Source organism: Physella acuta, unplaced genomic scaffold (genome assembly GCF_028476545.2).
Source record: "Physella acuta isolate Inbredline_101_S28 unplaced genomic scaffold, ASM2847654v3 ptg000978l, whole genome shotgun sequence".
NCBI lineage: Eukaryota > Metazoa > Mollusca > Gastropoda > Physidae > Physella > Physella acuta.
Window position 1 is genome coordinate 3,807 of NW_026732495.1, and position 14,957 is coordinate 18,763.

The 14,957-nt window shown below is 39.1% G+C and overlaps 1 protein-coding gene and 1 long non-coding RNA gene across 2 annotated transcripts; one reads left to right on the plus strand and one right to left on the minus strand.

Annotated features, from left to right (window-relative positions):
- The first annotated feature begins 7,319 nt into the window (after nt 1-7,319).
- Nucleotides 7,320-9,772, plus strand: LOC131954178 (transmembrane protease serine 13-like). Its single transcript, XM_059317716.1, has 2 exons — nt 7,320-7,407; nt 8,758-9,772. Exons 1-2 carry the CDS (start codon nt 7,378-7,380, stop codon nt 9,691-9,693), a joined length of 966 nt encoding a protein of 321 aa, XP_059173699.1. The 5' UTR covers nt 7,320-7,377; the 3' UTR covers nt 9,694-9,772.
- Nucleotides 9,773-11,692: 1,920 nt separating this feature from the next.
- On the minus strand, nt 11,693-13,064 carry LOC131954172 (uncharacterized). The gene is made up of 4 exons (XR_009388740.1): nt 13,007-13,064; nt 12,599-12,666; nt 12,127-12,148; nt 11,693-11,907 (listed from the first exon to the last, which is right to left on the minus strand). It is a non-coding gene; the product is annotated as an uncharacterized LOC131954172 (long non-coding RNA).
- Between the last annotated feature and the right edge of the window lie 1,893 nt (nt 13,065-14,957).

A 14,957-nucleotide genomic window follows, 5' to 3' on the forward strand; every position in this document is an offset into this window, starting at 1 on the left:
CGGCAGTTCTTCTGATAGGGTTCACAGCAGTGGCGTAGGCAGGGGGGTTAGGGGGGTGCAAATCGAAAGTTTGAGGGGGGGGGGGGTGCAAATCGAAAGTTTGAGGGGGGGGGAGGCGCAAATCGAAAGTTTGAGGAGGGGGTGCAAATCGAAAGTTTGTCCCCGGGTAAAAATTGGAACCCCCCTTGAGACGATCCTGACTACGCCACTGGTTCACAGTTTATGGTTAGCGTTGAGATGGGGTTAGGCTAGGCTTAGAGTTATAAAAGGCATTTTTAATCACAAATTGTTTGACAGTTTTATTAATTGTGATTTTTTCTTTAAAAATGACTGTCGGGTGCCAACATTTTAATAGACAAATTAGAATCGATGGGGTTGGTTTATCAAGAGTTTCTTTCAGGCAACTCTCGGGACTGAGGGGCAGTGTTTCTTCCAGACTTTTTTCTCCGGGGGGGGGGGGGGGAGGGCGCACCCCCTCCCCCACTCGGACGAAATAGAAAAATATAAATTCAATGGAAAATATATACTTTGACCAGTGCCAGCCATTCGAGATGAATGTGCCCCACCCCTCCTGCACCCCCCCCCCCCCCTCTCCTGGAGAAAAATGTAAAAATGTCTCAAAGGAACACTGGTGTATATAAAAGAAAAATTAGTTGATCACCCCTTCATTAACTCGTCTCTAGTATCCAAATGAGTGCAAGTTTGTTCTTTAAATTTTAAATAAAGTTGATTGTATGAATTAAGACGTATACAAGGAGAACAACAGTTACAATTTAGGGTGAATTATAATGTCAATTTGATCAAACAAAGCTTGCGAGGCTTGTACTTTGTTTCTTGCATGTATTGCAACAATTGTAACAACGGGAATACCAGCTATCTAAAAATAGTTTTAAAGTGAGTTATAAATAGAAGACCTAATTACCTTATGTAGTAAGTAGTCACAGTGCAAAACTGATGTTTCGTCCACTCCTGTGATATGGGGTTTGAAACTCTGCTGGGTGTAACTTGCTTGATTATCAAACAAATTATAAACGTAACGATACACCTGTTTGGTTTTTTAATGTAGATGCGCAACGCCAAACACAAAATTATTTCTTTCGTTGAAATAAACCCAAGTGTAAAAAGTTATTATTTTTATATTACTTAACTTGTATTCATTGCACGTTGAATAAATCCTCCTTAGACTTTGTTCTGATAAAATGAATCTCTTTATATTTATAACAATTTTTCTAGGCCTAGCACAAAATCTTATTTGTTTCGTTTGAAAAAAAAACAAGTTTTTAGGCTGTTGACCCCACGATAACCAAATTATAATCTCGTCAAAACAACGATGTGTTGTTTATTTCACGTGAGGATATCGTTGAACTGAACTGTATGCAGTGGATAGACCGCGTTGAAATGAGTCACCGCATGTGACAGGCTGTTGTTTTTCTCAAGGAAGAAGATGAGCCGGCGGTATTTCGACATGCTGCAACAGACTACTGAAGTCGGTTATTTTAGTTTGAGGGGTCTCATATTGTCGTTGGAAGTGGTGCATGGGTGTTGGGCTAATGGCGTACCCGGGTGAGGAGGGGCGATGGAGAGGCGGGAAGGGGGGGGGCAGAATTCTTCCAGGCATCTCTTCCCCCGAAAAAGTCTACCGCCCCCCCCCCCCCCTTCGAACGAAATGAAATTTATAAAGAAAATATATACTTTAAACTGTGTCCGCCCCCCCCCCCCCCGAAGAAAGTCTACCGCCCTCCCCCCCCCCCCCCCCGGAAAATTTCAAATGCCCCCCCCCCCCCCCGGAGGAAAAAGTCTGGAAGAAACACCTTCGAGCATTTTTATGACAATGACTGACTTTTTTCGAAAAGATACTAATTAATTCAAAATGTATTATTAGAAAAAAATGTATTAAAACAAGCATGTTCAGGACTGCGGCGCAATGTTGTTGTTTTTTTTTTTGAAATATAAATTAATTACGTCACGCAAAAACAATTCGTTTTGTATTAACTATATTATTGAAGGCGAACTGGACGCGTCCATCTCGGGGTCGGCGTCTGTAGCTGTAGTCACTGTCGTTTATGATGGCGCCTATCATATGGTGTTTATACCTCACTGTTGGTATCGCTGACGCCATTTTGTGCACTCACAGCTCCCCCTAGCTCGAAAACCTGCGACGCCACTATGTTGGGCTTACATATTCACTAAGGTTTGTAATTCGTTAATGTGTTTCTTGGCAGAATACAAAGTGTCGGGTATTTCACGATTTGTCATACACGTGTTTTATAATGACAGTAATTTTGAAGTTTATTTTATATGATTTTTTTGTTTGGTGTCACCCCATAAGTGGTGTCATACGGTCCGGACCGCCCCCACTTTGTGATACTACTGACCTTAGCCCTGACACTTTAAACTAAAATTGTAATGATGTCTTTAATATATATATATATATATATATATATATATATATATATATATATATATATATATATATATGACTAGGGGAATAGACCAGGTAAGGTTTAAGTCGGAGAACCTTGCAACCAATCCATCTACTACTAAGTGTTATAAGACTTTTTTAATTGAACCTACACTCAGGGCAGTAGCGGGGGGGGGGGGCGGGGGGTGCGGACCGCACCGGGTGACACCATTTAGGGGGGTGACACCGAGGCAAAAAATAGCAAAATATATAGAGAAAAACTTGAGGGGGCGTGCAAATCAAAAACTTGAGGGGGGGGTGCAAATCGAAAGTTTGAGGGGGGGGGGGGTGCAAATCGAAAACATGAAAGTTTGTCCCCGGGAAGGGTCGCAACGCCTCTGGGGGGGGGGGGGTGACACCATTAAGTGCCGCACCGGGTGACACCCGACCTCGCTACGCCACTGCCTACACTTACATCTATATCAATCTCATATGTCATATATCGTATACATATTTTTATAAAGTTATAAAATACCAATATAAACCATACACTAAGAAAACCCACCAGTATACAACATTTTCTGTTCTTCCATTTAATTTTTGAAGTTTTTCCTAACGCGACTATTAATTTGAGGCTTTTGGGCTTTATAATTAATTTAAGTACACCCTCCCCACATTTTAGAACCTTCTATTATTATTGACGTGTGAACGACACTCAGTGTGTTGATGCGGTATCCGGATACGTTTCATGTTTGTTTACTTTTTAGAGTTAAGGGGCAGTAACCGTGTCAGCGGGGTTTTAACTGAAGAGTTTTATTTAGCCTGTGACCTATTTAAATTATGTTTTCGTCTAATTAAGTGCCGGTGAACAGCGCTTGATCTTGACATCGTAAATGTAACATCACGTGTTTTAATCTTCGTGAAGTGATGTGCTATTAGTGTAATTAATTAGGACGTAGTTCGCAGAGGCGTAGCTAAGGGAGGGCGGGGAGGGCGGCCGCCCCGGGCGCCGACCCTAGGGGGGGGGGGGCGCCAAAAGAAGTAGAATTTTTTTTTAAAAGCTCATTTTAAGCTGCAGTTTTTAATTATAAACAGTCAAAGTAAAGAAAGTAAACGACTGAGAGCATTTGCATACTCATTTAACTGTTTTCTACATTGATTGTGTAACTATAAAACATTTATGCTTAAGAAACAGTGACCGCAAAAACCGCTTTCCAGTTTTCCTAGATAGGTAAGGGGGGGGGGCGCTTTTTCGAAGACTAAAATCGGAAAAATTCACACCGGATTAAGGAATAAATAACCGACATCACTCAGAAAAGAAACCCATTGAGCTAAAGCGTATTTTACGATTGTGTTACATGAAAAAAAAGTTGACAAAATCCGATCGTGAAACATGAGTCTGCTGAGTGTCTTGGCCTCTGCGGAAGCCCTGAGACTGAATTACCGAACCTCTTGGGTTAGATGGAACCCACTGTTCTAAGCTCTTTTGATTTTCTTCTTTTTATTCGTTTCGGCTTCCTAAAGAACATAGGCGTAGGCAACACTTCGTCAACTCACTTGATTTTTTATGAATATCGAACTCTAATAATACAGCCTCCTCCTTCTCTAGTTCAAACGATTTCCTTGGGAACTTATATAGTCTTTTTCTCTTCCTCTTTCCTAATGGACTTCACACAAGCACCTGCATAATGATGCTATTTTTTGTCTTTCTCATATTGTGTCCTAACCACCACCTTTTCATTCTCCACTGTCTATTAACCTAGCTCCGAGCCATACAGTAAAAGAGAAATCATATTCAGCTATAGATCCTGAATGAATATCTTTGACAATGCATTTGAATTCCACATCGACTTAGAATGTTAATACGCATTTTATCGCTGCTGATTCTAATCTGAACGTCATGAGCGTCAGCTATTATCCATTAAAAAGGTTATTACTGCTTCTTCAACTAGTACAATTAGTTCTGCATTTGTTGTTGACTGTGCGAGAAGGCAGCGCACATCTGATACATTCAAGACTTCAAGCTGTTGTGTCCGTTAGATTCCAGTTTGCTTCCTCTAGCTTGTTTCATTATACAATCAACCAGTCAACGAAATACCCATATCGTATTCCAATGTGAACAATAATTTGCTATTGTATGTCAATTGTATGACCTTAATCTAACAAACTTATAATCCAAATATGTACTATATCATAACAGAGACTGTTCCAAGTAAAGTCGAGTAAAGTTTTAGGGAACGAAAATCATACAGCGTAATTATTTTTTTCAGACTGCTGCACATACACATATATACACACACACACACAAACATACACACAAAAATACATACATATATATATATATATATATATATATATATATATATATATATATATATATATATATATATATATATATATATATATATATAGGGCCTATATGGGGGGGGGGGCGCCAAACTGAGAGTTCGCCCCGGGCGCAGGGATGGGTCACTACGCCTCTAGTAGTTCGCATGCTTTCAACAAACATAATTGTTTTTCAACTTGTTCATATTGTGAATGGAATCACGGCCACTGCGATCTAAAAATATTTGTCAACACCAAAATAGCGTGACGTTTTGCTTGTTTGTGTAGTACTGACCGACATAGCTTTAGAGCATCTTCATTAGTGTTGGTAGATCTAGCCATTGAGCTGGTGAGAGGGAGTGCTAGATATAGACTTGAATCGATTCAAAAATATACTGTTGGGGGGGGGGGGGGAAAGGCAGAGGCGTAGCGACGAGGGGGGGTACATTTGTCCCCGGGCGCCGACCCTAGGGGCGCCTAAATAAGTTGGAAAAAAATTAAAAGCTCATTTTAGCTGCAGTTTTGAATTATAAATATTAATATAGGGGGGGGGGGGGCAAATTGAAAGTCTGTCCCCGGGCGCCGGGAGGGGTCGCTACGCCTCTGGGTGGGACCTCGGCGTTCTTTATTAGATCTGTGTGGAAAATGAGAGTGAGGATACTCGTCCGTCACAAGCTATTAATTGTGTTTTAAAGCAAAATATTTTCAATCACAGCATTGGTAGTGTCGAATTCAAAAATTATGAATTACTGAAAAATAGTAATTAAACTAAATAGCGGCGTATGCTACGTCGCGGGTAAGTTCGTAACTAGATAATTTCCGACGCTAAACTAAGGTTTTACCTAATTTTATAACATCGGTGTTCTTTAATGTCGAAGAAATCTCGAAAAGTGTGCAACTTTAAAAATAAAATTACCGCACCAATTATCACAAAACGGACGGTGTGTTTGTTTTTAAAAAGTTGCTTTGGAGATAGATACAAAAAAATTAAAGCGATACCTAGATCCAAATGATAGAAAAGATCACTTCATTTCATTACAATGAAAACAAAACTACAATGTGTAAGTACATGCTCTATTATGCGTTAATATACAATGTTTTTATAAAAGTATTTTACTTTATTTGGAATTATAAATTAGCCATGTAAAAGCGATTGGCTTGGTTCACAGCCCGGATTTGAATTAGAATCTAGATCTATCTCCAATGCTACGCGTATGAAAACAAAATGACTCATATACAACATTATAGTAGAATGGATGCAGATTTACAGGATACTTTCGATGTGTTTGTATGTGAAACGGTCATTACATAGCGCCTAATGGAAATCGGGAGTTCCGCTGCGTGAGCGCTGATGGACAGAGACCTCTAGATCTAGATTCTAGATCTTTTTTAAAAAAGGTTAAATGGTCAGATAAAATGGACACCAATGTGTTAATGACGCCCTTCCGATCATTATAGTTGACATGGATCAGAAATCAAAAATGTAAAGTTTTAAGTTTTAAGAATCAATGCTATAAAAGTTGCCAATGCAGAAAAATTGAAAATAGTTTTCGCTACTTTCTATGTATTCACATCTAGATCTAGATCTAGATCTAAATTTTTACCTGAAGTTTTACGTTAGTAAGACAAACTTTGAATCGTTGTTAATTTCTTAATGTAGTTCATGCCGTATTCACTATAATTGGGGCGGTGTGGCCTAGCTAGACTGCTAACCCGAAAGTCTCGAGTTTGAATCCGGGTTCAAGTCAGTAGACCGTCCCTGAGTCAACCCAGCCTTAATGGGTACCTAACTCACGTTAGGGAATATATAGATGGCTGGGCCCAGCGCTGGCCACTTTCCCTTTCTATACTAAGGGCTCTGAAACAGATAAACTCTACTTCCTCTGCCTCATGTGTTTTGGGCACCAACTGGAAACGATGATGACATGATGATGCACTATAATTAATTATCGTAACATCATTCTAACCGTATTATTTATATCTAAATTTTAAATTTTTACATATCGAGGAACTAGCTAATCGGGTCGATTCACGCTTTAAGGGGCAATTACACCATTGGAAAGGGGCAATTACACCATTGGAAAGGGGCAATTACACCATTGGAAAGGGGCAATTACACCATTGGAAAGGGGCAATTACACCATTGGAAAGGGGCAATTACACCATTGGAAAGGGGCCATTAACTCATTGGAAAGGGGCAATTACACCATTGGAAAGGGGCAATTACACAGAGGCGTAGCGAGGGGGGGGGGCGGGGGTGAGGACCGCACCGGGTGACACCATTTAGGGGGGTGACACCAAGGCAAAAAATAGCAAAATATATAGAGAAAACTTTGAGGGGGTGCAAATCGAACGTTTGAGGAGGAGGGGGTGCAAATCGAAAAAGTGTCCCCGGGAAGGGTCGCTACGCCTCTGGGGGGTGACACCATTAAGTGCCGCACCGGGTGACACCCGACCTCGCTACGCCACTGCAATTACACCATCGGAAACTGTTACACAATCAACAGTGTAAAGTATCACAATACACGCAACGGTAAATCACCTAAAAAGTCAAGAGAGACAAGTCTAAAAGTCCATTCACTGGATGTTATTGTGTTCACAGAACTTGGTCGGGATGTGTAAATGATGTAAAGACACAAGAAACGATAGCAATGTTCTACAACTTAAAGCACACATCCAAGGTATGTTCTAGTCACATGTTTTTGCCGATTTTTACGCCCCGTTTACCTTAGACATAAATACAATTTTCCTGACCACCCCCTCCCCCCTTTAAAATTACATTACTCTCCCCTTCCCCTGATTTCTATGCATAGAGACTACAATTCCCTTCCGTATTTTCAGGCTTGTTGATTTTGCCAAAAACATTGTGTTGCTTCCCTTTGAAACTAAAATATCCCAATATTATTATTAACGCACATGTGAACCGGTTGATTAAACCGTAAACATTTTTAATGACTATTTAATACTCAACATTCAAGTCAGTTTTGGATTTTGTGATCAATTTGCATTAAAATTTACAACAAATAAAATATATTTATCCTTTACGATGCCCTACCATCTCATAAACGTGTGAAGTCCTTAAGGGACTTACCCCTATCCAATATTAAAATAAACTAGACAACCCAGTTTCCACCTCGGAAACTGTCTATTATTTGTACTGCACAACACAAACCAATATCCCATGTTACCCATCGTTTAATCCCATATAAATCCCTGTTTTTTACCCTCACTCCCTCCTCTCTCCACTTCCTTCTCACCAAAACCCTCTTTACTCTCCCCACACCTCTCCCCTCCCCCACTCCCCTTTTCATGTGGATGTCTTAAAAGGATGTCTCTTAACTTTAATTAAGTGTGGACCTGATTACCTAGTTACATCTTATAAGTCAACAGACCATCCGCTGCCGTCTTTTTTTTTTTTTTTTAAGTGAAAGAGTTAAGGAGTTTACGAACACAACAACTAGTGTGTGTTAGGTCATGAATTTCTGTTGTATTTTATCCAATTTCTCCTTATGTAGGGTTTCTATTACTATGTTGTATGTCGGTACTAGAGGTTTGTTTGCGTCCTTTTCTTTCTTCTTCTTCTTCGTTCTTAATTATTAGTGTTGAAGGGGATTGAGATTTATCTGCCAGTGGGTTTGAACTCGAGACTTTTGTTGGAATTTATCAACCATTAGCTTTTTGCCGACTCGACCACGCCTCCAACACAATTAAGCGTTACGTGTCAACTGGTTATGCTCCATTGAGGCCATTGACTCCGATTTCAGCCTGCTTTTCTTTTTTGGATTTGCTTCCATAGCCTTTGTCCAACCAAGAACAAACTACAAGGCAGCAGTTGTTTCATTTTGGAGTTGTCTCTCCTAGAAGAGTGGCTGTCCCCAGCTAACGAGCCTCATCTGCCCGAGGGTTCGAACTCGAGTCTTTTCGGTTTAGCAACCATGAGCTTTACCACGACGACCCCTTTGCGTCCTTTTAAAAACGTCAATAAACCAGCAGTAACGCATACAATATCATACTTGATGTTTCTGTTACAGATGTTGGTTTGGCTGGTCCTGTTGACTGGGGATCTCGGCGTTCAAGGTACCACCAAAAATGTCTGTACGCTGGAAAAAATTTCCTTCAGTGTGGAAGAATACAAAGCTGAGTTTAAGCTTCTCATAGAAGGCGAGAACCACACCAACGTCCCTAAACCCGACCCAAACAACAAACTTGAACAAAGTCCCTTGTGTGGTCAGACTCTAGTTGACCAGTCGCGGGCCATTGTCAGGGGAGAGGAAGCTCCTGAGAATGCCTGGCCGTGGTATGTCTATCTCCTGACACATGTCTCTGAGGGAACTGCGATGTGTGGGGGTTCAATTCTCACCGAGTGGTGGATCCTGACAGCAGGACACTGTATGATTTCACGGAACTCTACTATCATGGTTTACTTTGGATTAACTGACAAAACACAACTGGACACGGCAAAACCTATCAAAGCTGAAAAGCGTTTTACAAAACTTTATATTGAAGATGGAGTTGTTTACAATGACATCATGCTTCTCAAGCTTGAGTCTCCAATAACCTTCTCTGACGCAATCAGGCCGGTCTGCTTGCCCGAGGAGGACATGAGCAAGTCTAAAAATTGTTTTAGTATTGGATTTGGAGCAACCGCTCCTGTGGGAGAAATTTCTAAAAAATTGATGCAAATCAAATCCAACCCCATGGATTATAAACTTTGCAGGTTTTTCCTTCGCTATATTGCTATGCTTAACCACACAGAAAATTTGATTTGTTCCGATGTGGAGCGAGGCCAAGGAACATGTTTTGGCGATTCAGGGGGCCCCATGAATTGTAAGGCCAATAGCAGATATTTTATCGTCGGCGTGACGTCTACCACGTTTGAGTGTGGGCAGACCGAGTTACCATCTGGCTTGGTTTCAGTGTATGCCTGGATAGAGTGGATTAAAACCACAATCAAATCCAATTCGTAACGAGTTACGGCAGTGGCGTCGCAAGGTTGGTTGTCACCCGGTGCGGCGCATCCTGGTTTCACCCCCTCCCCCCCCCCCAAAAAAAAGCATATATATATATATATATATATATATATATATATATATATATATATATATATATATATATATATATATATATATATATATATATATATATATACATACACATATATACATATATACATATATATATATATATATATATATATATATATATATATATATAGTGTGTGTATGTATGTGTCGGCCTATAATTTAAATATATGCCTCATACGTGTACATGTAATAGTAATGATGTTTATCTATAGTCTTTTAACAATATAGTTGGATTGTAGCATTGTTTTCTATATAGTTAGCACGTTTACATGGTGCCATTGTAACTCTCTTGTAATAATTGTCAATGTGTACTTAAAAGACTATTTAACTTAATGGAACTGGTAAAAAGGTATTTTACTTCTGTACATATTGCAATTTTTTGCCTTGGTGTCACCCCCCCTAAATGGTGTCACCGGTGCGGTCCGCACCCCCCGACCCGCCATCGCTACGCCTCTGAGTTACGGTAGAAACATTAAGCCTAATCTTTAAACCTTCTTTGCTTACAATTATATGCTTGAGATTTGTGACATACATTTTATAAATGAGTATTCATGCAATGCTCTAGACTCTACGCATGTTTTAAAGGACTATGTCACTTTGTTTTTCCCTTTTAAAATTATATATTGTTTCTCTATTTAAAGCAATAAAAATTAAACATTGTCTTCGTTTTCACGTATACTTTAGAGAGGTAATGAGTTGGAAAATGGGCTAATTCTAAACCGTTATTTACTACCTTTACATCATATAGTTAAAAATTATCGCAAATTTTACATTTCTTAAAAAAAATTTTTAATTTTTTTTAGTTCTGAAAAGTGATTTCTAACAATTATATAAGGGTATAAAATGTGTGTATGTGTTACTTTATTATGAGGTTTTTACTACCAATATCAGAGCACACATGAAAAATTCACGGTGAGATACCACTTGTCTAAATATGTGACAGAAAACACGCGATGCAGTTGAACTTTAATTTTTGTTTTTTCTCTTGCCGTCGACAGAATTAGTTTCTGTCCATTCCATGTTTCTTTCTTAAGTTCTTAATTTAGTGTTGGAAGAAATTCCCTCCCAACACAATTAAGTTTTACGCGTCAACTGGTTATGCGCCATTGAGGCAATTGACTTTGATTTCAGCCTGCTTTTCTTTTTGGATTTGCTTCCATAGCCTTTGTCCAACCGAGTTCAAACTACAACGTAACAGTTGTTTGATTTTGGAGTTGTCTGTCCCCAATTGTTGAGCCTCCTCTGCCCGAGGGGTTCGAATTCGGGATGTACCCATCTATTTTATAAGAGTTTTCAATGGTAAAAGTCGACCTTTAGCTTATTCTGATAATTGACATTGATTGGCTCTCACTTTGAAAATATCAGAAGGCCATTTGAAGTGATAACTTTGAAAGAAATCAATATATTTAGCTGTGTTGATGAGTGACTTACTACTTGTTAGGAGACTTTTAACTTCATTAGACCTACTTAATTAATGTAACGCTTAAGCCAATTAGCGCTAAAGCGCATTTTAAATACTTTAGAAAACACAATATTGGAGATAAAGCGATACATTTTTTTCTTCTATTCACTCAAGCTAAGAGGAATAGGTAGCAGAAATATTTTAAAACATGTATAAGCCTTTTGAGCAGTATTTATGATATATTGTTGGTAGTAATATTGATTTTCAAAGTTGTATTTTAATCACGTTAATTTTCTACATCTTTAGGAGCCCTACTTTTATAAGTATAGTCAAAAAACATCTGTATGCATATTATGCATTAACTTGTATTAGCAGTCATTTGCAGATAAATAAAAACGACAATTCTCACAAAAAGTTAATATCAAAACGAACATGTAAAACACACTTAAAACAGTCACAATAAGTAATAATAGGAATACCTTAAAAGTTTAAATATTTAATTTTAAAAAAAATCTGAATACACTTTTTAAAATAAATTTTAAAAATCTGTTTTTAAGGTCCTTGCATCATTTTCTGTTAAACTGTGAGTTTCCTCCCTGTAAGGTCCTTGCATCATTTTCTGTTAGACTGTGAGTTTCCTCCCTGTTTCTTGATAGTGCAGGTGAGTTTTCCGTTGGCCCATGTGCATGAGATATCTGGAAAAAAGTTTAAAAGATTATATTCCCGATGAAGGCATATATTTTGTATGGTTAGAAGATTACAATATACATAACTGCCTGTTATTTTATGCATATATTGATTAAATATATATATATATATATATATATATATATATATATATATATATATATATATATATATATATATATATATATATATATATATATAAATGCACAACTTGCACGGCCGCATACTAGGCTTAGGCTTTGGGATTACCTGCAAAACAAAAGAAAAAAAAAATCTTTAAATTACTATTATTATCAAATCAGCAAGCATACGGATTGCTACAGCCTCCTCGCAAATTCTGAATATACAAACCCATTAATATACAAACCCATTAATATACAAAGCAATTAATATAGTTTCATGTTATCAATATTGCATCTCAAATTCATTTGTTATTATATTTAATGAATGGTCCTTTTGGGTGTGTAATGGTGAAATATAAAATAAACGTAATTGAAAAGAAACACTTTAGAAAAATTAATTAATTGATTGTATTCTTGAATAGCAAACACTTGTATGTATTGAGTATTATATTATATGTTGCGTTTGTAAACAATAAAAACAGAATTATTACAACCTGTTAGTTGATCAGTATACATAGGAAACGTCAGAATGTCTAAACATCTATGGATAACAATTTCTAAAATAGGGCCGACTTACTATTCTCCATCTTTTGGATCTGGGTTCACCGAGTCCCCTATCAGAGGAAGATCCCAGTGGAACCCCATCTGAAATAATAAAATAATTAGAACATATGCATGTTATATTATCGTCCATGATGCTATAGAGAGATTATATGGATTGCTATAGAAAATGGATTAAAGGGATCGTCCATGTTGCTGTTGATAGAGAGATTAAAGGGATCGTCCATGTTGCTGTTGATAGAGAGATTAAAGGGATCGTCCATGTTGCTGTAGATAGAGAGACTAAAGGGATCGTCGAGAAATCCCGTTGTGGATCATCGATGCAGTGGCAGGGGTAGAAGTGACGTAGAAAACATCTTTAAGCACCAAAAATTATGTTTTAATGGATTTATTGAAAGACTCAAGTGAAAGGTACTAATGTTACCTGCCCTCTCCCACGCAGGACCTTTCTTGACAAGGCCGGCTCTTTCCGGGACACCCATCTGAAAGTAAAAGAAAAAAGAGAAAATACAAAAACATGTCGCTTGTCGGCGGCTTTTAAAATAAACCGGGAGTGATCTCCCCTAAACTTTCTCGAATATTCTTATATAAAATAACAGGGGATGGGAACTCGGGCTATAGACATGATTTTTAATCCATTTTGAATACTTAAAGTTTTAAAAATAGAATAAAATCTCGTAGACAAATTAATTGCACACCAAGTGAACGCCAAATAAAAAAGCGCATAATAGTGCGCAATATTATTATTACTTTTAAAATTTACATTAGTTTTTTGAGAAATCGGAAGTAGCGTAAAGTACTACTTCCAGTCAACGGAAATGACTCAAAATTTAATAGAAGGTAGAGAATTAGATCTTTTACTTACATGTGAAATTTCATTTATCTATCTGAAATAGTACTCAAGTTATAGGCTTTTGGGGTCGGCGTGGTCGAGTCGGTATAGCTCATGGTTGCTAAACCGTAAAATCTCGAGTTCGAACCCTCGGGCAGATGAGGCTCGTTAGCTGGGGACAGCCACTCTTCTAGGAGAGACAACTCCAAAATTAAACAACTGCTGCCTTGTAGTTTGTTCTTGGTTGGACAAAGGCTATGGAAGCAAATCCAAAAAGAAAAGCAGGCTGAAATCGGAGTCAATGGCCTCAATGGCGCATAACCAGTTGACACGTAACGCTTAATTGTGTCGGAGGCGTGGTCATAATTAAGAACGAAGAAGAAGAAAGAAGATAGGCTTTTGAAAAATTCAAAGTAGGAAAAGTACCACTTCCGGTTATCGGAAATCGCTCAAAAGTTGATACGGATCTACGATTTTGATTAAATACTTATATATGAAATTTCATCAACCTAGCTGTAACGGTACTCAAGTTATCGTGTTTACACACGGACAGACAGACAGACACACAGACAGACACACAGACATACGGACAAGATTGCAAAATTATGTTTTTCCGTATCAGTGAGGTGTGAAACGTCGAGATTTGTAAAAATCTCGATTTTTTTTTTTTGCACGATTACAAGACTTTCTCTATACTTCGTATATACGAGAAAGTAAAAAAAAAGGACTACCTGCTTACAGAGTTGTGGAGATGAAATGTCTTTCTGCTTACAGAGGTCTGGTAATGAAATGTCTTTCTGCTTACAGAGGATATGACATATCACCAAGCCAGTACACAGAACAGGACATATCCTTCCAATCCAGTACACAGAACAGGACATATCCTCCCAAGCCAGTACACAGAACAGGACATACCCCCCCCCCAAGCCAGTACACAGAACAGGACATATCCTTCCAATCCAGTACACAGAACAGGACATACCCCCCCCCCCCAAGCCAGTACACAGAACAGGACATATCCTCCCAAGCCAGTACACAGAACAGGACATACCCCCCCCCAAGCCAGTACACAGAACAGGACATACCCCCCCCCCCCAAGCCAGTACACAGAACAGGACATACCCCCCCCCCAAGCCAGTGCACAGAACAGGACATATCCCCCCCAAGCCAGTACACAGACAGGACATATCCCCCCCCCAAGCCAGTACACAGAACAGGACATACCCCCCCCAAGCCAGTACACAGAACAGGACATATCCCCCCCCAAGCCAGTACACAGAACAGGACATACCCCCCCCCAAGCCAGTACACAGAACAGGACATACCCCCCCCCCCAAGCCAGTACACAGAACAGGACATATCCCCCCCCCAAGCCAGTACACAGAACAGGACATATCCCCCCCCCCCAAGCCAGTACACAGAACAGGACATATCCCCCCCCCCCAAGCCAGTACACAGAACAGGACATATCCCCCCCCCCCAAGCCAGTACACAGAACAGGACATATCCCCCCAAACCAGTACACAGAACAGGACATACCCCC